The sequence below is a fragment of the Lampris incognitus genome, chromosome 17 (genome assembly GCF_029633865.1).
Source record: "Lampris incognitus isolate fLamInc1 chromosome 17, fLamInc1.hap2, whole genome shotgun sequence".
In the NCBI taxonomy this organism is placed as follows: Eukaryota; Metazoa; Chordata; class Actinopteri; order Lampriformes; family Lampridae; genus Lampris; species Lampris incognitus.
The window spans coordinates 23,503,646-23,530,977 of record NC_079227.1 but is presented as its reverse complement, the minus strand read 5'-3'; the positions used below and the strand labels follow the sequence as shown (position 1 = coordinate 23,530,977).

The 27,332-nt window shown below is 43.2% G+C and overlaps 1 protein-coding gene across 1 annotated transcript in view; it reads left to right on the top strand.

Moving 5' to 3' along the window:
* Positions 1-513: 513 nt before the first annotated feature.
* LOC130127701 (protoheme IX farnesyltransferase, mitochondrial) overlaps positions 514-27,332 on the top strand; it is a 54,237-nt gene continuing 27,418 nt past the window's right edge. Inside the window, exons 1-4 of the mRNA XM_056297418.1 lie at positions 514-604; positions 1,101-1,243; positions 1,492-1,888; positions 2,506-2,630. Coding sequence (XP_056153393.1) covers positions 574-604; positions 1,101-1,243; positions 1,492-1,888; positions 2,506-2,630 — 696 coding nt within the window. The 5' untranslated portion in view covers positions 514-573. The remainder of the gene's footprint in view (positions 605-1,100; positions 1,244-1,491; positions 1,889-2,505; positions 2,631-27,332) is intronic.

Genomic DNA, 27,332 nt, shown 5'->3' with positions numbered 1-27,332 from the left:
ATATACAAGATAATTACCGTGCTCCACACACTCTCACGCATGCATACTCAAACAAAAATAACCAAATATATTGACGTTGGATGAAACAAAAAGAATCAAAAACAAAACAAGATATACATAAAACGAAATAAAAGCGGGCTATTGCACAAACAAAGTTTAGACCAGAATTACGGACTGATAACTTAAAGGAATAAAAAAAAAATCCAAGGACCGAAATTAATATCAGTTTGAAATCTCTTTTTCACGAACTTAGCAACATGATAAACACCTGCAATAACTTCGTTTCGTTTACTTTGGCCATGTAATATCATTTGCGTCAGCTTTCTAAAAAATGGCGTCTCTCTTCCTTCTAATCCCCTCATAATAAAACTAATTGTCCTTTTATTTCTATGTGCGGAGGTGGCTTGAACCTGTTCTATTCTATCTGCGTCAACTTTCATGCAGTCGTATGCTTTCGAGGAAGCGGACGTTTATCTAACACCGGAAGTGATCGTCTTTACCCAGCGAGGTCATAATGGCGGCTCACTACATGTGAAGAGGACAAACCGGGAACCGGCTTTATGCACTAAAAACATGTTTAAAACACCATGTGGCCGGCTGACAGGTAATGCAATGACATTGAACGGTCTTATTCAACATAGCGTCGTATTCGAAAGTCATTTTGAATGCTCGCGTTTTGACAATACTCCCGTCTCCCTCAGCCGGGTGGCTAGCTATCTTAGCAAAGCCAGCTAATTTAGATAGCGTCTCTGCGTGGAGTGGGTGACGATTGGCTAGTTGTGACCTTAAATAGAAGTCAGCAGGCTGTGCTAAAGCTATCTCTACCTTGCTAAGGCACTAAGCTTACAAAGCTCGTGTTATTGGCGTTGTTTAATTTTGCCAGGAAATGCTTTTCAAAAATGCAGCAATACGAGAGTGCCAAGGTTACTTCATGCAACAATTTTGTAATCTGCACATTCAGCCTGTTATGTGTAACGTGTGTTTAGAATTGCACTAGTTGGCTCCACATTTACGACCAAAATGTTTCCACCTTTTTTTGTATGGTCACATTATCATGCTGCGTACTGGTTATATATCAATACCTCCTGTTTTTGTATCAGGTCTGGTTGGTGCCAGTGTGAACCAGAAATTGGTTAGAAATGTCTCAAGGAGTCCCCAAAGTGTTTGCGGCCTTATTAAGCTCTATCGAAGGGATCCATCAACTTGGGTCACTTATCAGCATCTTAATTTTTTGAAACGCCAGGTGGGTCTCAGTTGTCCACTTTTATCATGTGTTCTGTATTCTGTGAATGAGCAAAGGCACTGAAATTAGTTGTAGATAAGCGTCAGACAAGCAAATCTTCAACATTTTCAAAGTTTAATGTGGAAAATGTGTTTTTGATAGGTAATTAACAGCTATCTATACCATGGTTCATTGATGGTGTTTGCAGACAATAAATCTTACAATAAATATATTGTCCTAAATCATTGTTTTGTTGTTGTCACTTTCAGTATGTCTCAAAAATTAATAGTGATCTTCAGCAACGAGCCATCCCTAAACGGTCACCTGTCCTGACCATTGTGGATGAGCGGGATGACAGTGTTGATAGGCAGGTGCAGCATGTACCAGCTATTGATCCTGTTGTGGCAGAACGCATGCCACAGCCAGAAGAGGCTACAAGGGAAGCACTGGCACAGCCTTCAATATCCATCCTACCCACTACAGCAAAGAATGTAGCACAGAGAATATCTTTGTCCAATGAGATGACCTCTGATGAGACTCCCCATGTGCAGGTGGAGACCGATGAGGCCAAAGAGGCCCGTCTAGACAGGCAATGGAAGGAGCTAAAAGTTGATCCAAATGATCTATTAGACGTCTATGCCAGACTTGCCAAAATCAAGCTCACAGGTAATGTACATAAGGATTACTACAGAGGCTTATCATTTATTGGTGTAATAAGTTGATAAATTCAACATGAGGAGTTACTGTTAATCTAGTATATTAAAAATGTAAGAAAATTGCTAATATTCGATTGTTATGCGTTTTGTTGAGTGCTAGACTTGGTTGAATTTAACTGGTTGAAAACATAACTGCCAAAGTTTTGATTTTGGGGGTGCTGTGACAATTTGACTAAAATGACTTCACATTTTCTTGTAGTCTATATTCCATTAATAAATGTTTAAAGTACCATTATACTTACAAAAAGTAGAGCAAGCACACCCAATCTAATAATCAGTTGCAAGACAGACAGAGCATCAAATTGAAAAATGTAATGTCCACAAGCTGTAAATCTGCTCCCATTGTGTTTAAGGGCAAGATTGTTTAGATTCATGATGAAGATCCTTTTGGGATTAAAAATGTCGATCTTGCTATTAAACACTGAGCAGATATACACAGTGTGCGGGCTGCTTTTTTATTTTTACACTCAAAAGCACCATTATACTTAGCCAAATCCTTTTCTGTGCATTTTCAAAATGTATTAAATTATTCCATCTGATGATTTTCTTTTACATTTTGGGTTTCAGCACTTGTGGTTGTAACTGCAGCAGCTGGCTATGCAATGGCTCCAGTGCCCTTTGACCCAGCCATCTTCTTTCTGTCTTGTCTCGGAACAGGGTTAGCATCATGTACTGCTAATTCAATTAACCAGGTCAGTTGCCTCGATATTTTTTGGATTTTGTTCATTCCATCAAATCTGGTTCCAATTATTAATGTAAATTTGGAGTGATAAACCAAAATGATTCAAAAGCAAAAACTATTACCTCAATATAGAATTTGGGGATTAGGATGGTGGTCATCTCCCTGCATCATTAAATTCAAAACTACTACATGTACATGCCATCATTCTTTAGAATTCATATACATATTTCCAATTTTAACATAAAAATAGCAGGATATGAATGAATACGTTATATGAAGGTAAAACCCATAATTGATGTCCTTTACATAAAGGAGACTCAACAGTTGAGAAGGCATGTAATCCCCTCATGACATATTTTGTCACTCCTCGGTGACATTGACTGCCCATACTCATCTGCGCTTTCATTGCAGCAGTGAATGGCATTTCTTTAACCTGGAGCTCTCCGGGGAAGAGATATACTATTGCTCTTTGAACTCATATTGAAGAGAAATATAAAACCTCGTTCCCTATCTTGTCATATAATAGCTATATATCTGCTGTTTGTGTGTAGTATCTGAGTTTGGTGTTAACAGCAGTAGAACTTGCTGAATCTGGGTTGCTATGATGATTGGGACAGCGAGAGACTTTGAAAGTGGTATTCTTTCAGGTTCAAATCATGCTGCAGTAAATTTTTCAACCAATTCAAGGTATTTCCTCTCTTGCAATAACTTAACTTTCTGCAGTGGTTGCAGATTGCTGTTTTGTTGAGTAAAGCTCCAGTCAGCTGTGTCATAAATAGTTTACATGCTGTGTTGACATACAACTAGTGATCAAGACATTTTGCCAGCATGTCTTAGCAGTTGACTAAAGCCTTTTCTACATTTTTTAATGTTTAACGCATTTCACATTAAGGCTGGGCGATATAGCTGAAAAATGTAAACGATAAATTGTTTAATTTCAGTCTATGGATAATTATTGATTTGTAATGACCTATTTTTAATTAAGACCAGGCGAAAAAATGTTGAATTTAACCACTTTATTTTGAATTCGACCTCCTTTCTTTGAATTTAATCACCACGGTGTTCTTATATTGGTCAGACTTAAAAAAAAAAAAAAACTGGCAAGCTGACCTGTCCTTTTTTTATCAACAATTTCCTCACCGTCTGCACTCATTTTCTCACACCACACTGTTTCTGTTGTTGTGTCACATGCTACTGAGCAACACACCTGTTAAATGATTGGCTGCTGGTATGTCACTCACCTGTATGTCACTATATTATCAAGGGATATGATAGGCTGCTTATGAGCCAGGGAGGGAGCACGCATATTCATTGTGTGTTTTCATGGTGGTTTGCATTTAATGCATTTGAGTGAAACTATCGAACATTCTATCAAACAATTTTCTTATTGCTATTGATGAAGTTCCTATCGCTGGTACATATCGCTGTCATTTTATCGCCTAAGCCTATTTCACATATTTTTGAATGTGACTCGAGCTTCGCTTTTAGGATTCAATAATTGGATTTGAAGGTTTCTCAACAAATACTTGGTTCTTGGAAATTATTATTAGTTCTGATTCAGAACAAGTTCTCTACCCAGCCTTTATCTGCCTATACTTGTATTTGCTACACATCATATCCAGTCAAAGCACAAGCCAAAGCAGCATAGGATTTTATAAGTCATGCAATCAATATATTCCCTACTTATGGGTGTATAGCCACCATATTACATTTTATCATCCCCTTATGATCTCTGCTCAGCAGTTATGGTTTGATAAATTTCACCTCAATTTTATAATGTTTAATATGCCACCGCTGTGTATGTAGAGGTAGGAGCACACCACCTGGGTTAGGATGTTAACATACCTGCTGCAGTGAAAAGTAGAGGTGGCGGGTTTTTGTGATGTAAAAAATGAAACCGAGAAGTCATGTCAGAAATTTTTTCTACATTTAATGTGAAATTGCAACCTATAAAATTCAAGTGAACAACAAACAGAAACCTTTTCGGGAAAAGAAAAAAAACAAACAGAAAAACTTACAATAACCTGGTTGCATAAGTGTGCACACTCCTAAACTAATACTTTGTTGAAGTACTTTTCGGTTTTATTACAGCACACCCCGTGTTTTGGGTAAGAGTCTATCAGCTTGGCACATCTTGACTTGGCAATATTTTCCCACTCTTTCTTGCAAAAACATTCTAGAGCCGTCAAATTGAGAGGGCATCTCCTGTGCACGGCCCTCTTCGGGTCACCCCACAGATTCTCTATTAGATTCAAGTCTGTGCTCTGGCTGGTTAATTCCAAAACGTTGATCTTTTGGTGAAGCCATTTCTTTGTTGATTTGGATGTTATCTTTGGGTTGTTGTCATGCTGAAAGGTGAACTTCCTCTTCATCATAAGCTTTTCAGTAAACGCCTGAAGGTTTTGCATCAGAATTGACTGGTATTTGGAGCTATTCATGATTCCCTCCACTAGGGCTGTGTGATATGACCAAAATCTCATATCCCAATATAGGTAATGTTATATCCGGATAACGATACATATCACGATTTAGCGCATTTTTCTGTAAATTCAATGAATAAATAGTTTCTGGTTTGTAACACCCCCCCCCCACCCCACCCAGTATGTGCACACTCTGTGTGTGTGTGTGTGTGGGGGGGCAGCCCCAGCCTCACTGAACCACAGAGACCAGAGGAGTGTAGCGTAACCATAAATGACAGTAAAACACAGTAGAAAATCTCACAGTGAGCTGAAATGAAATGAGTACCCATAAATTAGGTGAATGAAATAAAGTCTCTACTCTGTTTTGCTGTCATTTGTGGTCATGTTTGTTTCTCCTCTCCTCTCAGCTGTGATCCATGGTATATCTAATGCCTTGGAAATTCTTTTGTACCACTCTCCTGATCAATTCCTTTCAGCAATGAGACCCCCGTTCATGCTTTGTAAGCTCTTTGTGGACCATGGCTTTTGCAGTTGGATGCAACCAAGAAGAAGTCAGGAAAATCCTACAGGATCAGCTGAACTTCACTGATGGCAGGTGTACTAGTTTAAATGTGATTGGTTAATTCCGAACACAGCCAGATCCCCAATTATAAAAGGCTGTGCACACTTACGCAACCAAGTTATTGTACGTTTTGTAATTTCTTTTTCTTTTCTTTTTTTTTTTTCCTAAAATGTTTGATTTTTTTTCCCCCCACTTAAATTTTATAGGTCACAATTTCACATTTTAAATGGTGGAAAAAGTTCTGACATGATTTATCTTGGTTTCAATATTTTACATCACAAAAACCTGCCATTTATCAGGGGTTTGTAGACCTTTTATATCCACTGTATATTCAGAGGCGGCACGGTGGCACAGTGGTTAGCGCATTCGCCTCACAGCAAGAAGGTCCCGGATTCGAGCCCCAGGGTAGTCCAACCTTGGGGGTCGTCCTCTGTATAGAGTTTGCATGTTCTCCCCGTGTCTGCATGGGTTTCCTCTGGGTGCTCTGGTTTTCTCCCACAGTCCAGACATGCAGGTCAGGTGAATCGGCCGTACTAAATTGTGTGTGTCTGTGTGAGTGAGTGAGTGAGTGAGTGAGTGAGTGAGTGAGTGAGTGAGTGAGTGAGTGAGTGAGTGAGTGAGACTAGTGGCCTGTCCAGGGTGTCTCCCCACCTGCTGCCCAATGACTACTGGGATAGACTGCAGTGACCCTGAGGGCAGGATAAGCGGTTTGGATAATGGATGGATGAATGTATATTCATAGTTGACAAGTAGAATACAAAATTTACCATTTTGCTGTGGAGCAATAAAAATATGGAAGGGAAAGCAAAGATTTTAGCAACATAACCTGCTGGTTTAGACAGTGGAGATAACCTAATAATATGTGTCCTTTAAACACCCAAGTCTATGGAATCAAAGAAGTCAGTGCTTTTAACGTGAAAACTTTTCTTTTTGGTCTTGATACATTCCTGTGCAAAGTGGCGGGTTAAAAAAATTGTTTTTTCGATTACCATGGCAACACAGTCAATGCATTTATAACATTAGCATTTAGCATTATCATGACAGCTCATCTTCAGTTCTGTATCAAGTTCTGTTTTTAATGCTAGTTAAATCTGGTTACGTGTCAAATTTGGCATTAAAGGGTATCTGGGTAGCGTAGTGGTCTATTCCATTGCCTGCCAACATGGAGATCGGTGATTCGAATCCCCATTTTACCTTCGGCTTGGTCGGGCGTCCCTACAGACACAATTGGCCATGTCGGCGGGTGAGAAGCTGGATATGAGTGTGTCCTGGTCGCTGCACTAGCGCCTCCTCTGGTCAGTCGGGATGGAGGGGGAATAGCATGATCCTCCCACACGCTATGTCCTTGTGAAACTCCTCACTGTCAGGTGAAAAGGAGCAGCTGGCGACTGCACATGTATTGGAGGAGATGTGGTAGTCTGCAGCCCTCCCCGGATCGGCAGAGGGAGTGGAGCAGTGACCGGGACAGCTCGAAAGAGTGGGATAATTGGCCAGATACAATTGGGGAGAAAAAGGGAGAAGAAAAAAATTTTATAAAAAAAATTGGCATTAAAGCACCTCAATGTGCACTCACCATATAGTGTGTGCAACACAGAAGAAACAAGATTATACCCTTAATTCTTGTTCTCTTCTTTATGCTGTTTCCAGGCAGCTTTTTTAATATTCCCTCTGAGTGGGTTGTTAAGCAAAATGGCTGAACCTACTCCAGGTGTGCCTTTTTAAGTTCAGATTTTAATAGGGATATAAACTAAATGTTTAACTAGAACTAAATAACAAAACCACAAATATAAAACATGTGGCCTGGGTCATCATTTTGGGAATTGTAATACAGTACAAAAAAAAGATCTGGCTTAACAATGTTTACATGATAATTCCAAGGCGCCAATTATGTCTTTATTGTGTTTATTTTTCCTTTTGTTGGAAGTAAATGAGGATTTAGTGGTGGCAAGATGTCTATTAATTTTGTGAGACCAAAATGATTTTCCTCATACTGTAATTCAAACATGAATGTTCCCCTCTTGTCACCTATTGTTTTTAGAAAATGCTGCAGGAGCCAGAACAGCCCTTTGTTTGATCTGCGCTGCATTCCTCCTTTGCTGCATATCCCAAAAATGCATTAACGGAGGACTGTAATGCTGTTATTATTTCCTTACTGAAAGCTTTTTCCGTAACTATAAATAAAGAAGAGCTGTCTTGCCCAGATGCTTAAAATCAGGGCATCCCTTTGTTGCCTAGTGCTGAATTTGGTATAGGAATGCACTCTGTGACTTAAGAATATTAGTTTAATGGGTGACCACTACTTCAGCCCTGGGTTGAACTCCACTTAGCAGCAACTTGGGCCTGTAATTTGGAAGAGGCCCTGATTACACTGCAGGTTCCTGCCCTAAGGGCCATAAAGCAACACCCCCTCAGCCAGCCGCAATCCATCCATGCACCGCCTTCCTTGTTCACAACTGGAGCGGAGTCCTGACCAAGGTTAACCAAACTACCAATTTGTCCACACACTCATCTTCTTGGCTCTGACCTTACATTCTGTCACAGTGCCATTTTTCCCCTTGTGTTTTCTCAAGGGGTGATGTCTGTGGATATGAATGTGCAAGTATTTGCACAGTTATGTTTTTGTGGTCAGGTTTGAATAGTGTCAGTCAATCCATCTCTCGGGGTAGCATTACATTGTCTCATCTCATCAGTGACATGAAACTGAGCTGCGCCTTCCCTTCCCTGTGCACCTCCACCTTCCACTGCAGCAGGTGTGTAAATATGTAGGTATTTGAAAAATGTCCCCTCCTTCATAGGCTGAGGAGGGTGACCCAGACCCCTCAGTGCTGAGAGATGTGAGGGGCAGCAGCCACTTGCTCCTTCTGTCCACGGGCCCACTCTGAACATCAGTCCTGTCATTCTTCATCTTCTCAGCTGATTCAGTTTTGAGACTGGGCTACAACTTGGGTTCACATTTCATTTAAAAGAATGTCATTTGACTTTGAACAGCATCCTTTAGTCGCCCCCAGCTAGGCCTTATTTTTGCTCTGGGCCAAAGCAAATCATGGGATGGTAAAGTTCCAAGGATCTAACTGTAACTGCAAATAGCTTGATGTTTTTTCACCCTGCTGGGTGAGATTTATTGCATCAAGACTATTTTGATAGGCGTGTTTTGAGTTGGAGAACATTTTATGATAGACACTTTGAAAAATGTTCCATCTTGAGTGCTAAAACGATCCATAAAAGTGTTTGAAATGACTGTTTGGCCCATGTTTGGTTCACTGTTGGGTTGCTCTCTTAGCTGATTGGCTGGAGTGAGGTGTTGGGTTTGGCCAAGTTTGAAACGAGCATTGTTAAGTATTCAGACCAAACACAAGGGGTTGATGAGATGAGGTAGTGTATAGTAAAGGGCAAATAGTTATTCTGTAGATTTGTTGTGTTTGAAGTGCATTTGCTTTAAGGTCTTAATGGGTAGGAACATTAAAGGGTTGATGCTTGGGCTTGAAGTTCCTCTGTAAAGATGTACAGCGCTAGAGACGGATCAGATCCCAGCAAGTAGGCTAAATGCCATATAAGAGAGATATTTAAGAGGCCTTGTTATTTTTTGGGGGGGAGTTGCGGTTGAATTGTGTCAGAATTTATAGTATTGTTAAAATTCCTCAAAATGGTTTTTGTAAGTATTTCTACACTGACGTAGAAATGGATCCAGTTATAATATTAGCTTGTGTTACTTGCAAAGCCTGAGACTCATCAGCGCTAGCATCTGCATTTGAGGACCAGGTTTTTTTTTTTTTTTTTTTTGGGTGGGGACTCTTTGTGGCTAGCAGTTGGCACACGGTTCCAAGACTTCTTTTTACACCTCAGATTCATTCATGCCCCACGTCTGTTGTTCTGACAGATCTGTGCATGGCATTAAATGGCTAGAAAGCGATATTGGATTTTTTTTCACAGAGAGCCTTTTTCAAAGGGAGACTAACTTAAGAAATCAGACTAAGTCAAGCCGGGAATCCTGTCATTCTTTTACATGCTTGTAATAATATTGTCAAAATATATTTTCAGTACAAGACAGTTAAAATGTTAATTTTGTAGCTTTTTCTTTCTAGTTGTGTTTACACGTCCCCGTACATTTGACGTTCAAGTAGTTTTGGGTTTTGCTTTGTTTGGAGGAGAATGTAATTTTCTTCAGGCTAATTATACGCACAGACACTTGAGGGATGTCGTGTGCGACATATAATCAGCCGTTGCTCTGCCTCTTCGGCGACACTCTGATCTCTGCTGCATCGGCCTGACACTCCTCAGGATCATCTGTCAGCTCTTTGTGTCTCCTTGAAGAGACACACCCTCACCTGTGTGTAACAGATCTCAGTGCTTTGGTCAGCCTTTTGGTTTTCATAATGCCAGAATTGTAAGTGGGATATGAAGTAGGGAAAAAAGCCTACCTTTAGATGTGGTGCCAACTTTTTTCTCTTTCTCTCTCTCTCTCTCTCTCTCTCTCTCTCTCTCTCTCTCTCTCTCTCTCTCTCTCTCTCTCTCTCTCTCTCTCTCTCTCTCTCTCTCTCTTCACCCTTTCATCATAAAAGAAGTGGTGCTGCACCGTCGATGTGGTTAGGTGTGATCAAAGCTAGGGGGCTTTTTTGTATGACTAATCAAACAAAAGCTAGACAAACAAATCAAAGCAGAGGAAGATCCTTCTCAGGATCACTTCCTATGGATGCCTCTGGTCCGCCCTAATCTTTTAATGTTAAGCGACTGAAGAGGCAGAGGAGTGTAGGGAAGCGTGTGGGTGTGCGACCGCACATCTGCTGAATTACCTTGAGGAAAGAGAGAAAACATTTCCTAAGGTGGAGAAAATACTTGGCTGTGTGTCTCCTGTAAGTGGCAGCCAGACCTTCGGTTGTGCTGTCAAAAAGCCAAGGCAGCTCTTTGTCCCGTGGGGAAATGCCCATTGGGCACAAAGAGATGTTGTGGCTTCTTTTCTTAAAATGCTTCCCCATTTAAGAAACTGATGGAAGGGTGTAAGCACTTGGAGTCACGTAACAATGGCATGTCACCATCTGGAGTTTCTCACAGCAGTCAAAAGGATTTTTGCTGTTGTTTCCGTTCCATTGTTGAATTCAGAGATTGTTTGACAGTAGGACCAAGCAGAAGAGGTAGTGTACTGATTTGTATTTCAAATATAAATTGGGCTCAGGGACCATTCTGGATTATTGTTTGTGTAAACTCCTTACTGCTACAGTTTTTATTCTGCTACATGGACCAGGCGAAGTTATGGGCAGGCACAGGCATTTTTCTCAGCACTTCTTCTGTTTCCACAAAACAGGAGTCTGGCTGTTGGAGGTTGAGTTGGCAGAGTAGGTCCTGGAGGTGGTCTGGCCTTCCAAAGCCTGGGGGCTGACACCAGGCACAGGCTCCCTGGGTGTTCCAGCCATCATCACCCTCAATTCTGGCCACCACTTCAACTAATTGGATAATTTGGTCAGAAGAAAGTTTCAAGCTGCAGCCTAAAAGACCCAAGGCAATCTTTACTCCCTAGGAGTGCTAACAAGAACTGATGTGGCCTTTTACTGTCAAAATAGGACTGCTGGACTATTTTGACAGTGGCTTTAGTGTAAGTCACACTGTCAGCCTGCGTGTTTGTTTTGATGAAAATACAAGTTGGCTTGTTTTGTGGCTGTCTAGTGTCATTTTTCCTTTCATGACCATGACAGTGAGTTGTCTTTTGTGTCTGTGTGTCTCCTGTGGTGAGCTGTCTGAGGCTGGCACGCACAAGCGAGCCCCCACTAGCCCCCCGGCCCATCCACTCCTACCACTCTACGCTACACCCTGCTCCCTTTTTTCCTGTGGAGGCATGTATTATTTACCCTCCTACCTCCTTCTGTGTTCATCTTTGTGAACTCCTTCAAGCGTATGGAGACATGGCTGAACATGGGGAGAAGGTTATACAGACGATTGTGCTATCAGTATACTTCAGGGTTATACCCATAATGATAATGTTACTATTTTTCTTCTTTTTTTGTTGGTTGACCTAATTAAAAGCTGCACTTGGTATTGATAATGAAAAATAAAGATTTTCAAAGGCGTAGAACTTATTTTAGAATGCTGTTCAAATGTCCTCACTCATAAAAAAATCTTTTTTAAAATGAACTTCCATTCAAAAGAAACCTAAAATAAACTTAGATGTGCTTCTTTTCGTTGTTCTTCCATTACAGAGTTAGACCTCCACTACCAAGCAGTTATCTTTACTGTGGATCCAGTTTTCACTTTCAAATGCTTGATTTATTCCCTTCTAAAGCGTTTTTTTTTTTTTTTTTGGCATTTCATAGATTCAAAATCTTCCTAAATCTACACAGAGCTGCTTCATAATGAGTGAAGTTTGGCGATAATCAGGTCCACATAATGCACACATCTGGTAGTATAACAGTTTTAGTAGCTTTTGTCCATAATGCATTAGTGTCATAGGCCGGCCATTACTTGCTAAGGCAGCTAAACGTATTCATTTAATATTAAGTCCCCAATTAGGTTATTGCTCGAGAATGCTGATGGGACACTTTACTTTCGCCTCTGAATTAAGGTACAGAATGGGTACTCTTTGCATATCTGCCAATGCTTTTCTGAAAATGCTATTTGCATTCACAGGGAAACTCAGCAGAGGCAATGCACTGAGACACAAAATGAGCGTAAAGATTAAATGTAAGCTCTCCTAATGACAAGTCAAGTCTTTTCATGTGTAGTTGGTACTTCTTGAGATTGAAATTGTTCTTTACTATTTCTTTTAAAACGATTAAAACGTTTACAAGAGGCCTTGTATTCCCATAATTGTTCAAATAAAGCTATGTATTCAGAGGTGGAGTGAGGTAAATTTTTACCAAGTGCCATTATGATATTCACTTGTGAATACTACAAGTGGGTGTACTAATTTTCTTTATACTACGCTGTTCTATATTTGACAAGACTCCATACAGTTCCAGGGTAGGTGGCCTTCACTGCATTGGCATATACCAACACATTTCTGGAGATGGTGCTTGTCTTTAATGTTTCAGACAACGTTAAGACAGGATATAGTGTTCCATAAACAGTGCCAGCCACCTACCGCAAATCAATCCCCCAAACTGGGCTTTCTGCATTGCCATCGGGCCCCAACTTTCAAGGTTACCCGAAACAATTTTCGAGATTTGGCTCCTCTCCTCATACTTTGGGCTACCTCACATTACATAGTACCTCTTGAGAGAATTATTATCCGAAACAAAACCTCACAGAGCTCAGTTTAAACCAAAAAAAAAAAAACTCTACCAACCACCATATCTTCAAAGACAATGAAACCCCTCAACCCTGGATATGTGTCTGTCCCCTACTGAGAGGTAGGGACACAAGATTTGGTTTCAAATAGGCCGCAGAATACCTTGTGCATTATGACATTGCTAGCCTCGCCATGGAGACTTTGTTCTGCTTGAAAATTACCCCCACCCTCCCCAACAGCCCAGCATCTTTATGCCTCAGTCCACTGGTGGAATTATTTTGAATAGATCCAAATTGACCACTATGCTGAGGTTAAGGTTTATGTGTTTGGATTGAACACAAACTGATATAAAATGTGTCGTAGGGTGGGGGGAGGGGGCGTCCGGGTAGCATAGCGGTCTATTCCATTGCCTACCAACACGGGGATCGCCAGCTCGAGTCCTTGTGTTACCTCTGGCTTGGTTGGGCGTCCCTATAGACACAATTAGCCGTGTATGAGGCTGGGAAGGCGGATGTGGGTATGTGTCCTGTTTGCTGCACTAGTGCCTCCTCTGGTCGGTCAGGGCACCTGTTCGGGGGGAGGGGGAACGGGAGGGAATCGCGTGGTCCTCCCACACGCTATGTGCCCCTGGTGAAACTCTACACTGTCTGGTGAAAAGAAGCGGCTGGTGACGCCACATGTATTGGAGGAGGCATATGGTAGTCTGCAGCCTCCCCGGATCAGCAGAGGGGGTGGAGCAGCGACTGGGATGGCTTAGAAGAATGGTGTAAAAGGGAGAAACACCCCCCCCCCCCCAAAAAAAGGAACATAGGATGGGGTATTGAGGGTGTTAGCAGTAGAGTTCCATCCAATACTGTTACTCAAGCTTGTACCGTTTTATGACTGTGGAATTGACTTAATGAAAATCTTCTGAATCACTAAGGTAGGTGTTTTCATAGAGTGCTTTATAGAGGCAAAGGTGGAACACATTAGTAGTCTGGCCTAAAGATGGATCTAACAAACTTAATCCTACCCTCAGCATAGCTACTGCTGCTGCTGGGATCTGCTTTTCCAGCAGCTTTGTGAGGACAATACACCAAGTTGACCTTTGCTATTAGCAGCTTTTACATGTTTGGATTGCCATTTTCCACCAAGCTGTCAATTGTTCGGGGAGAATGGATTGAAATTCACTTTTAATGAGATCAGACCAACGCAATGGGTGTCTTTAATCCGGTGGTAGATTAAAATGAATATTTAACTAGACAGTACTGTTTAATATTTAATTTCCTCAAAGCCTTTGTCTCTGGTATCTGCAGGGTGCCAATCCATGTCAAACTGTACAAATGGATCTCTTGCAGCCATAGACAGTTGGAGACTGGTCTTTTTCTCTAATGAAATCATAAAAGCTTGCAAAACCTGCTTTTATGTCCTCAAGGAAAATGCCGGAGGGGGCAAAGAAATGGTGTTCTGCAAGATAGGCCCATACCTCAGCTGTTGGTGCCGTTAAACTAAAAGATCCTCTCATTCATGTGAAAGAACAATGAGACTTTGCTTGTTTATGTAATTTTATCTCAAAATATTTGGTCTTTTAATTTAAATATGCATCAACAGTGTTACCATGTAATTTAGCATATGGCTTGAGTATGGTTAAGAAATATTTGTACCTTTTGCTTGTACAGGGAGACTTTAGAAAATCTATGTGGCCCTTTGTGAAATTGACGCGAACCCTTGTCTCTGTAGTGACGGTCGTAGTAAATAGAAAGTCTTGTCCATCATGCACACTGTATTTCTATATGGTTACTAAACACATTTGCTGTCAGTTACTAGCAGGCTGCATCTAGTCAATCATAGATGTAGTCAATATTTGTTTCTGCATATCAGAGAGGAGCTTATTTTTATATAATAGCTGTATTAAACCCAATCCCGGTTTACGTTTAGTAAGTTATTATGCTTTTGAAAGCTTTTATTTTCATTAAAATATTTTGTCAGCTTTGATAGTCCTTATAAGTTCTGATCCTGTTACAACCAAACTGTGACAAACAAACAGGTGACTGTGTCTGAAAGGGTGACATGGTGTGCATGAGATGAGTAATAAACAGGTATGCTAACAAAATGAATCAGTCAGCTAGCTGAGGACGATTTTGTTCAAAGCAGTAAAGCGTGTCTTCTCATGGGAGTTGTCCACAGTGCCTAATCATCCTTTGTGCTACGAGGACGAATCTCCTCACACGCAAGGTGTCATTTTAGGCTGTCAGCACTGCGACCTGTTTACAGCAAACACACCTCGCCACAATAGAGTTTCTGTCACTCAGAGAGAAGAAGAACATGACTGGCTGATGGGCAGGTGGAACCCTTCTTCTCCACCCCTGGGCTCAGCCTTCAGCTTTTGACAAAATGCGCTGATTGCGGGCTTCAGTGACCAGCAAGACATGTTGCAGGCACAACCAAGATCTTAGAGGGGGAAAACCACCCACCGCAACAGTGTCTTTAACCCTGGACTCCTTCTCTTCCTCCCATTTCACTTTGTGTGGGTGACAGCATGCACACAGGCTGAGTGTAATTATAGCCACTGACACACTCCATCTTCCATATCTGTTTTTTTTTTTTTACATCCTTTTACTCTGTGTTGCAACCACGTGTTGTTCTCAACAGATCGAAACCGGTGTCTGTAATTACAAAGGTTCAACAGAGGATGACAGAACTCCAGTCAACAAGCGAAAAACAACCATCTTTGGCATGCCAGATGAAAGGAGTTTTTTTGCGTCCTTTCATTTAGCTGCATTTGTGTCGGTGTCCACTCAGAGCCACCATGCCCACTGAGACAAATAATGGCATTGTAGCTGCCATAGCATGCATTTGGAAGTTTAGTTCCCCCCCCCTTTTTTTTTTCTCCCCAATTGTATCTGGCCAAATACCCCACTCTTCCAAGCCGTCCCGGTCGCTGCTCCACCCTATCTGCCGATCTGGGGAGGGCTGCAGACTACCACATGCCTCTTCTAATACATGTGGAATTGCTCGCCGCTTCTTTTCACCTGACAGTTAGGAGTTTCGCCAGGGGGGATGTAGCATATGTGGGAGGATCACGCTATTCCCTCCAGCCCCCCCCCCCCCAAACAGGCACCTTGACCGACTAGAGAAGGCGCTAGTACAGCGACCAGGACACATACCCACATTCGGCTTCCCACCCGCAGACACGGCCAATTGTGTCTGTAGAGATGCCCAACCGAGCCAGAGATAACAGGGATTCGATCCGGCAATCCCTTTTGGGTAGGCAATGCAATAGACCGCCATGCTACCCAGATGCCCCAAGCATTTTGAAGTTATCCGTTAATGAAGACATTCTGAAGTGGTCCCTGTGTGTGTCTAGAGGACACTGCCTTTTTGGCGGTTGTGTCACTCTGAACCGGATAGCAGACTGGAATAACGGGTTGCTGAAAATGCACTTGTTTGAGAAGTGTCCTTTTTTCCCTGCCATCAACCCTGTGCTATGCAGAACATTAACAGATTGAGGCCAAAAGTTAACATGCTTCTTTTAATGGACAGATAACACCAAGTAGTAAGAGAAATTTTGCTTACATTTTGTCTGATTTAATGGCCGTTATCTGAGGGTAGTGGAGTTATTACAAGGCATGACTTGGGCCTACTTAAGTGATTGGGTTTTCTTTGCCACTACCATTGTAAAAGGAAGTAAACACATTAAGATGAATGTTTTATGAAACAAAATGGCTTTACATTTGACTCTATTTGCTGTTTGTATACAAAACAGTCTGTGTTCAGCAATGACAGATTCCATCAGTATCATCAGTCTTTGAGAACCAATTGCCTAAATGTTGTTTGCATATTTTTACTCTTTTTTTTTAATTTATGCATTCAAACGAAACATTTGTCTTGAACACAAACATGTAACTTTTATTTTGAGCAGGTGTTTTTTAAAGCAGATATTTGTATATATTGTATTTATTGATATTTATATATTAGAGCAGCACGGTGATGCAGTGGTTAGCGTGGTCGCCTCACAGCAAGAAGGTCCTGGGTTCAAGCCAGTTGGGTAGTCCATCCTTGATGGGTCATCCCGGGTCGTCCTCTGTGTGAAGTTTGCATGTTCTCCCCGTGTCTGTGTGGGTTTCCTCCGGGTGCTCCGGTTTCCTCCCACAGTCCAAAAACATGTAGGTGAGGTGACTCGGCCGTACTAAATTGTCCGTAGGTGTGAATGTGTGTGTGTGTGTGTGTGTGTGTGTCGGCCCTGTGATGGTCTGGTGGCCTGTCCAGGTTGTCTACCCACCTGCTGCCCAATGACTACTGGGATAGGCTCCAGCATCCCCGCAACCCTGACCGCAGGATAAGCGGTTTGGACAATGGATGAATGAATATTTGTAATGTATGGATGGCATCATGCCTCTTTAAGAATCAGTGATGGAAAAGAGGCTAAGGAGACAACAAAATGACGTGTTACTTTTTGTCCGCCTTGCAAGTTTTATTCATTCAGTTGTTCTTTCCTGGCCTGCCTACTGGGTTAATGGTCAGATTAGTTTTTGTGTTTTCTAGGCATTATCTGCAAAATTCAAGTTTCACTTGCCAAACAACATGGACGACCTTCTGAGTGTGACAGCTAGCTTTTACAATAAGATAAATCAAGGTTAGTCTGTTTCAGCAGATCAAGCTAGGCTGAACATAAGATTAATTTTTACATTAGGATAATAACAAACCTTTTTCTCTTATGGCCCAAAGGCACATGTGATGGCAGAAGTCGGTTTGTTGATCTTGAGTATCAAAATTCTGACACGAGTTCCAGGAAGTAAACTCGGGATCAAAAAGGATCAAGTAAAACGTTCACGTTTTTACATGGTTCTTGGTAATAATATTAACGATGGTGTTGGAAATAACCTCGTATCTAGGCCATCTACTTACATAAAATGTCTATTATCTATTAACTATGTACTTCTTTTTTCCTACCTTAAATCTCATGTTTGCCCCCCTTTGAAGGTAACACAGCCAAAGGCAAGCAGGAACACTCCATTTACTGCTGAGATGCGTGGATAATTAACAAAAGCAGCTCTGTTTATAGTGAAGCCCGCGAGACAACGCTGCATGCTAATTTTATCCGTGGCAAGAAGCTTTCGGGGGAAAGTGTAGGCCTGAAAACAAGATGGCTACCAACATGAGCCAAAGACTTTACCATGCCTCGATGACACCTCATACCCCCCGAATCATGGTTGTGTAATGCCACTTGACTAATAGGTAGCGTGATGTACCAAGCACGGTTGATACGTTTTCTTTAAATAAAGGGATGATGTGTTTTTTAAATTTTTTATTTTTTAATCTAGCAGATGGTAAAAGTCCTGTGATAATTTCTCTCAGTAAATGGGAAGGATTAATCTGTAGGGTAGTTTTGCTTCGGGCCTGGCATCCTGCCACTGGGTACAAACCCTTGAAGGCAGACATTACCATTTAAATGTGCTGGTGCCAGTGTTAAGTGAGCCCATGGTGGTATTTAGGTGCTCGAATGTTCTTTGATCGTACAGACATCCCCCTCCACCTTCCCTGGCACCGCGTTGACAGTTAAAGAGCATGCTTAAGTTTTACTCTTGTATCACTTTAATTGGTTTGAAACACTTATTTTTATCAAGTACTTCCAGAAGCAGTATGGCACAGGCAAACTTTACATCTCAATTTGTATATTGATATTTCAACAATTCATAGATCTTAAGTACTAAATACTTACATAATGTTGTGCAAGCTCTAAAAAAACAAAACATCATGGGAAAAGTATCTAACACAACAGAAGAAAAAAAAGGTGGGTGTACATCCAGGATTTGGCACGTTTTTGTTTCCGTTTCCAGAGTTCAGCTATTGGCTGGTTCTTGTAATTCAAACCAGAATTTGCAGGATAATTCACTTTGAGAAACTATTTTGCCATGTAGGTTGTTATGCTGTTTCTACCACAGTTGTTCTGTGTTTGGGGGCAGGGGATACTCAGTAATTTCTGTAATTTTTAAAATGCTTGTCTAAGTTGGAGCTTGACTTGAAACTGTCTGCCTCATGTACAGTTACTTGGCAGTATTCTCAATCTGTCTGTTGCATAACCCTATTTGAGTTTGGTCCTGCACATGTTAGACCATGTATTCCCCCCCCCCTCGTCATTTTTCACCTGCCTGGGATACCTGCCCTTATATTTGGGTGTGGACAAGGGCCCCTCTGTCACTCAGTGTCTTCTGGACACAGTGCAGGTGGTGTGGAGGAATCCACTTTTGTGTCCACAGCTGTTTGATGCCTTGACAGTCTGTCAGATGTTGTCATATTGTAACCGCTGATTACTGTGTTCACCTGACTGGCTAAAGAGTGTTTTGTGTGCACGCCTGTGTGCATGTGTTTGCATGTTCTGATGTCATTTACTCTGTGGCTTAACCCCACCTGGAGAGCACAAAAGGACCGTTGCACCACACTTTGTTTTCTTTCTGTCTTTATGCCTACAGCATAAACTCACATTAGACTCCCATACAGTCCTTGTTAATAACTGTTTTCTCTCATTTCCCTGGCTCACCTGCAGACCAGGTCTTTGAAACTTTGCCGCCCCTGTCAGTGAAGAACAAAACAGCTTTATCCATTGGAAGTCTGCCGATAGCACTTTGAAGGGGCTTCTGTTATGAAAGCCGATGTGTTTTTTGAACATTGACTAAACCAGTTGAACGTTTTGTTTGGGTCTTTTTGGCATATGATTAAGAGCCTTATATAATGAATTGGATCCAATTCGGTAGCAAGTCACGCTCATCTCATCCTAGCAGGCATTTTCTACCTACATACCAGCTCCTAATGCAAGTTTGATGGGCGCCTTCACACACAAACATGCTTTTACGCTGACCACCATCAAGATTACTGGACAGCCGTTCAGGTAGAAGAAATTAACAAGTTATTGTAGCCTGTTTTTGAACAGTAATGCACCGTGTATGTGTGTGTGTGTGTGCGTGCGCGTGCGTCTGCGTGTGCGTGCGTACATGCACGTGTTTTCTAGGAGTTCCTTTGCCTCACTTCTCCAAATCCAAAGTGTGTTGTGTTTGTTTCTAGGACCTCCTTTGCCTCAGTTCTCCAAAGCCAAAGGATTAACTGTTTCCGTTGTCTGCTTCATAGGATGTTTGAAGTTATGTGCCAGCTGTCTGTCCACGCCTTTTTGAACGCCTTTTAGACCTCTTATCTGATACATCCTCTGTCAATAAATCACCCATTCTTGAGACCGGGGGGGGGCAGGCACGTCCTACAGAGAAAACTTATTTATGTTAAGAATCGAGACCTTTATAATGATAAATGTATGTAAAAAATTGCATGTTAAAAGCACTGTGGGTGCAAATAACATTTTTTAAATGTTTATTTGAACGCATAACCCTAATTTCTTTACATATGATAATATTAATAAAAAAAATCTTATATAGCGCTGTTCTAACACTCAAAAGTCACTTTACAATAAACGGGGTGAAACAAGACAACAGATAAACATAGCACAAACATACGGGGGTGGATGGGAAGGGGGGAGCTACGAGAGGGAGAAGCGGCAGCCACACACGACGCCAGCAGTACTCTGACATAACCATATACAAAAGGGCAAGAAAAACAAATACAAAAGGGCAAGAAAAACAAATAACAACAGCACTGTGGATGCTGATTTTTTTGTAGAGGTTTACTCCCATAGCCCTATTCCTCCCCCGAGGTATCTTTATCTGCTGTGTACTTGGAAATCAACTTGTCCTCAACAAGAAATCAACATTTAAAAGTGCCTAAAAATGGTTAAAACATCTTAAAATGTATAAATATGAGGATAGTTTAGAAGACAATGTTAACTAATACACTCACCGGCCACTTTATTAGGCACACCTGTCCAACTGCTCGTTAACGCAAATTTCTAATCAGCCAATCACATGGCAGCAACTCAATGCATTTAGGCATGTAGACATGGTCAAGACGATCTGCTGCAGTTCAAACCGAGCATCAGAATGGGGAAGAAAGGTAATTTAAGTGACTAGCAAGGTGTACCTAATAAAGTGGCCAGTGAGTGTATAATAAACATTGCATATGGTGATTTTTTTTATATATAGGCTGAGCGTTACAAAAATTTAGGTAGTTGTAGTGTAATTAATGCAACAGGCCAGGACTCCACAGTCTACACCCATCTACAGGCCAGTGGCCACTCTTTCAAGGATTAGGATGTTCACATCCTTGATAGGGAGGAGCGCTGGTTTGAACGGGGAGCTAAAGAGGCCATCTTTGTGAAGAGGGAACAACCATCCCCGAACCGGGGGGGTGTCTAAGAGTACATCTGTCACTGTCTTACAATGCTTTGATTGCAGCTATTCCCCAATCCTCTGCAAATAGTACACATGGCCATTGTAACTCTAGTTGATGAACACGGCAATTTACATATGAAACCGATCGTTGTTTTCGGTCGTTATACAACTGTATTGTTTATAAGGGTGGAGATACCTGCAGTCAGTTGAAACTGAAGAGGTCACTTAGATGAGTGATGAAATGTTTCTCCGAATAAACGTTGTGTCCAGATGAACTGATTCAACTTTCTGGGCTAGTGTTAAGATTAATAGCTGCAGTACACCTTTAAACCACATGAGGGAGCTCGATGGTATTTCCGCCACACTCACGGTTTCCGCCAGAAATAGACTAGCACTGCACCCGATATGTGCGTTGCGCTCTCCTCTTGTACACAGGACTGGAATGCAATACAAAAAAGCAAGCAGGCCCACGTATCACATTAGCAAGGTGTAAGTAAAATTAATATGCACAATTGGATATTTGGAGTAGGCCTAAAAAGATAATATTCGGGATAAGTAAATAGTACACAACGGGCCTAATGAGATTTGATGTGGAATAGATCTGATGTGGTTAACAAATTGATTTTTGACTGTTTGATAACAATAGCTGCACTTAATTACAAGCTTACTTGTTCTGATAATAGACATGATCAAGAAGCATGTTTTTGATAGTACTGGATGTCCATATTGTTCTGATAATTGTATTTGTAACATTGCACGCTAGCCTTTCATATTAGATTCAATCTGTTTTACTGATGAGGAAAAAAAGGCAAGCCTGTTAACTCCCCCTAAATGCACTTATTTGGTCTCATTTATCAAGTATTTAATGTATATATTTTACTGATGAGAGGAAGTGAAAATTAGATTGCCTTTTAACACTGCCAGATACACTTATTTGGTCTCATTTATAAAGTCTTTAAACTGTGTATAAAGGACACATAATGTCCAATAACACATGCAAGGAAGTAAACTTAAAAAGCCTTGGATTAAAAGAACCCTTCTCTTCCACAATGTTCTCACCAGAGAGCTTCAGAGGAACAAACGGACCCGGTCAAAAAGTAAAACACCTCACAAGTCCTGTGGTCAACCATTGACACTATCTGGCAGGATTCTAAAGAAGTATCACCTTCTTCATAACATCCAACAGTTTGGGTTGACGTATAAGTTGGTGAGAGAAAGGAAACACGCAACACAGAAGAAATCAACATTCCTCGATAGTGTCACCAAGACTGCCCAGGAAGGAGTTGGTCGTTATCTCTGCACATCTGACACCAGACAAAAGTGGGGCATCCGGGTAGTGTAGCTGTCTATTCCATTGCCTACTAACATGGGGATCGGTGGTTTGAATTCCCGTGTTACCTCTGACTTGGTCGGGCGTCCCTACATACACAGTTGGCCGTGTCTGCGGGTGGGAAACCGGATGTGGGTATGTGTCCTGGTCGCTGCAGTAGTGCCGCCTCTGGTCAGTCGGGGCACCTGTTTGGGGGGGAGCGGAAACGGGGGGAACAGCAGGATCCTCCAACGCATTACATCCCTCTGGAGAAACTCCTCACTGTCAGGTGAAAAGAGGCAGCTGGCGACTCCACATGTACCAAAGGAAGCATGTGGTAGTTGTGCTGCTAACTCTCAAACAAGCCCCGCAGCTGAGGCGAGGATGAACAGGATGTCACTCAATGGTCGAAAATTTCTTTATTTTTAACCAACAGGTTACGAACCTTGAAAAAGAAAACACACAAAATACAAACATACATCATTCAAGTACCCTCAACTCAAAGCTAACACACAATATAACTCACTCACTCTTGCAATCACTCACCAGTCCGTCCTCGTCCCGTCATACTAAAGAGTCCCCGCTCTGAAGCTGTATTAACTTTCTTGACGTCACCCCCAGAACGTAAATCAGCCAATCACAGCAGCTCCCTAACTGAGACCCCGGATGCACGCATTTCTCGCCAATAGAATTTCGCAATAAAAGTCCTTATCAAGCACACAGAAATCACATACAATCGGAACTGGAATAAATCTCATTATTATTATCAATACTCAGATTCACTTATGTAACTAACAATTCAAACAATGTTACAATTTAACTAGATGTAAAAGAAATAACTTTCAAAAGTTTCTACTTAAACTAAACAAAAATCTCTGACTAAACACAACTCAAATCCAACCACCCCATAGAAAGTAACACACCTCCCACTTGGTCTACTGGACTCTAGACCTAAGGAGACCACACTAATAATCACTGCTTTCTCTTTGGTGGTGTTTCTTCGGTTACCTCTTTAATTTCTTCTTTAAGTCTTTAACGACCCGGAGCCAGGTCCCCCCGAAGAGGCACGGCCAGCATCACAGGGTCGCTCGCTGCCAGCAGGGTGCTTATCCATGCTCCATACGGAACCAGTGGCACTCCTGTCTCTCCTGTGGTCTGGACCCTTCCATAGCACAACAGTAGTCCTGACATCTCTTCTCTGACGACTACAAGCCTGTTCAATGTAGACTCAGGGAAAGCTACCCCCTCTTGGGCTGCCAAGCATAGGTCCCAAAAGGCAGCTCTGACCTCCCCCACATCGATAACTGGCTTGCCCACCTTCTCTCTCGAGTGCTTAGCCTCCCACTCTGCTCTCTCCATGGCTCTCCCGTGAATCATCCGTCTCTTAACAGCTCGGCGAACCCAACCGATCACCCCACAGAGCTTGGCCAAGCTACTGAACTTTTCAGGCTCAACAAGATCAACGATAGCCGCGCCCCAGAGCCTCTCCTTGTTTTCAATCTCAGCGGAGGTCGACTCTTCCTCCTTCACCGTGTGCACAGGAGCCTCGTCAGTCCCATCCAGACGCCCCTGGACAGGATTTGCCGTCTTCTTCCACTGGGCTCTAGTGAAAGCCACTGTGAATGCCCTCCGCTGGAGCTTACTCACAGCCTCTCTGGTGCTGGCCGCCACCTCCGCCGCAGACTTCATGGGACACTCTTCTACCAGCCTCACTTGGAACTCAGGACCCTTTTGCCAAATGGAGCCCTCACCCAGGTCTTCTAGAGGACCTCCTCGGGTGATGAGGTCGGCGACGTTCAGATCTCCTGAGATCCACCACCAGTCAGCTACTGGACCAGCCTTCTGAAACTCCCCGACCTTGTTCGCGAATAACGTCTGATACCCGTAACTCTCCCTCTGGATAGCTCCCAGGATAGTCTGGCTGTCTACGAAGTGGAACCATCTCTCCACCTCAAGTCGACCCTGCCTCTCCCAGAACCCTCTCAGCCTGGCAGCGAAGACGGCGCCGCAGAACTCTGCTTTGACCCCGTCGCCCTTCTGGTCAAGGGGCGCCAGCTTGGCCTTTGACTCAACGAGGCGGATGTCCGCCTCTGTAGACGTCTCCCACCTCAGGTACAGAACAGCTCCGAAGGCGTCATCACTCCCATCTGAAAACGTGATGCCCCATGGCCTCCCCCTCCATCCAGGAAGAGTAAGGCTCCTTTCGAAACTGATTTGACGAAGCCGCACATACTCTTCAAAAAGCTTGATGGCATCTGCCCAGAGGTCTGTCAGAAGGGGACTGTTCCACGTGTCTTTCTTGGAGTCTCCTCCCCCAGTCTCCTGGAAGGCTCTCCTTACCAAGATGGCCCCTCTCGCTTTGGCCGGGGTAGCTACACCAACAGGATCGTAGAGCCCTGCTACCTGGCTTAGGAGCTCCCGTCTGGTCTGAGGGTTTAGCGTTTTCTCCTTGATCTCCTTCTATGAGAGGTCGACCCCCGTCCTCATCTTCTGCTTTCTTTTGGAGAAGTTGATTGAAACCATCAGGAAGAGTCTGTTGCTGTCCACGTAGTATCCGACACCAAGAGCCTTGTTGTCTTCCTGCCCTAGCTGGTTGGGCAACACCAGGGTTCCGAACTCTGGACTTGGGCTTTTAACAAGTTGCCCAACCTGACTACCCTCGCACCTCCCACTTTGACCGGACCGAACCCACGGTTTGAGCGAGAAGCCTCCGGCCCAGAGTATCTCCTGCACTCCTCTGGTGATCTTGTCCAGCTTCCCTGGGTCATTGTGGGACGTGAAGATGTCGTCCACATAGCTTTCCTCTTCAAGCACTCTTCTCTCGTCGCTCATGTGAGAGAACCTGGGCAGTCTCGCGGTTTCCCTCATGGCCAACTGCGCTATGCATCCCGCTGGCCTGTCTCCAATATTGACCCGAGTGATAGTGAAGTCTCTGATCTCTTCCTCGAGTGAGTCCCTCCAGAGGAACTGATGAAGGTGAACCTCTCTTTCGTTCAGCCACACAGAATTGTACATTTTCTTGATGTCTCCTATGGCCGCATGCTCTCCTGCTCTGAACCTGAGCAGAACCTCCCGGATTGGGTTTAGCACATCCGGACCCTTCAGCAGGATGTTGTTCATGCTCGTCCCTTTGAACTCTTGGCTACTGTTCCAGACGAGCCGCACTGGCGTGGTGACAGAGTGAGGGTTCGGTGCGATTAGGTGACTTACGTACCAAACTGGCCCTCTCCAACTGTTGATTGTGTCCTTCTTTAACTCGATGGCTGCTCCTCTTTCCACCATCTCGTGTACTTGGGCTGCGTAAGCAGCTCTCCACAATGGGTCCTTCATGAGGCGCTTTTCGGTTCTCAAGAATGTTGCTTCCACCACTTTTCTGTCATTTGGAAGTGAAGCCGGGTCTTCAGTCCAGGGGTATCCTGCGTTCCAGTGCGGCGAATCACTGTGGTCGTCAGTAGCCACATAGGTCAGGCCTTCCTTGATCTTTTCTAGTTCCTTCCCTTCAGCTAGAGTCATTTCCTTCCCCCCTGGCTGGCATTTGCCGCACCGGCATCCTCCACACTTCGGCTCACAGGCAGCTCCGATGCTGTCCCATTTCCACCACTCAAGAACTTCCTTGCTGGTTGTGGCCATGTGCCTGATCTCCTCACCACTCTCTTGCTCCAGGCCCAGCGTTTCCTCTCTGGAGCTATTTGGCTCTCTGGAAATCTCTTCGACCTTGATCACTTTTGCTCTCATTGAGCATGCAAAATGTGTCTTTGAGTTGTGAATGGATACCTTCACCTCTTCGAACAGATCAGGGTGCACTCCCCCCACAGTCTTGCCCAGTGGGCCGTCCCACAACACCAGGTCTCCCACTGTCTTCATCCGCTGCGGAGCAAGCCTACCCTCTCGGTGGCTGATTAAGAGTTCGATTTTCTTTGGCCTGACCAGTTCCTCTGTCTTGACCTCCGGGAAGAACTTCTTGAGCTGCCGCGGGCTAACGACATGGTCTGCTTGTGCGATCTCGTCCAGTCCATAACAGACGATCTGGTGGGGACTCCACTCATTCTCTGAAGTCCACATTCTGACTTTGAGCAAGTACCTTTTTGTCTGGACTCTTACTTTCATTCCACCAACTCCATGCACGACCAGCATTACCTTCTCTCCTTTCAGTCGGAGTCTGTTGGCGGCTTGGTGGGTAATGTAATTAGTGTCAGACGCAAGGTCCATCAGGGTCCCAATAGTTTGTCCTCCATTGGTTGTGACCTCCATGATCATCATAAGCACTGGATGCTCTGTCAAACCCCTTTCTTCAAGGAGACCATCACCGTTTGTGCTCGCTCTCATTGACGCTGTTGTCTTGTTGGTAAATGCCCTTATTACCCTTTCCGCTTCTTCAGGGGAGACATCAGCTAGGGCCTTCTCTTGTTCTTTTGAGAGCCTTCCTGCCTTTGTGTCTCTCTTTCCCCCTTCTTGCTCTTCCCTCTTTTTCTCATCACTTTTGTGCCCTCCTTCCACGGAGCACAAGAGGTAGTGGTGGTCTGAGCTGTCTCTTTTCTGGCAGCACTTCTTCTTGCAGAGGAACCTGTTACTACATTCTCCATCCGCACCATGGGATGCCAAGCATCTCCTGCAGGCTCCATTCCTTTCGATGACGTCTTTCTTTTCGGCTAGGCTGAGCCCTTTGAACTTCTCGCAGAAGAAGATCCTGCCTCCGTGTTTCTCATCTCCACACACGCTGCACTCCTCTTTTGCCAAATTCCTTCCTGTGGCCCTTGTGAACGCCCTCCTTTCCGGTTTGCTCGATTTCTCAGGCCCTTCTGACACTCTTAACTGCTCCAGCCTTTCGAAAACCGCTTCTTGATCCTTTAGGAACTTTAAGAGAGCATTAAAGCGACCATCAGCGGTGACACCGTTCTCGGGTTTGGTTTCGAATTTGAGCCAGTCCATCTTCACACTGTCAGGTAGTTTGCT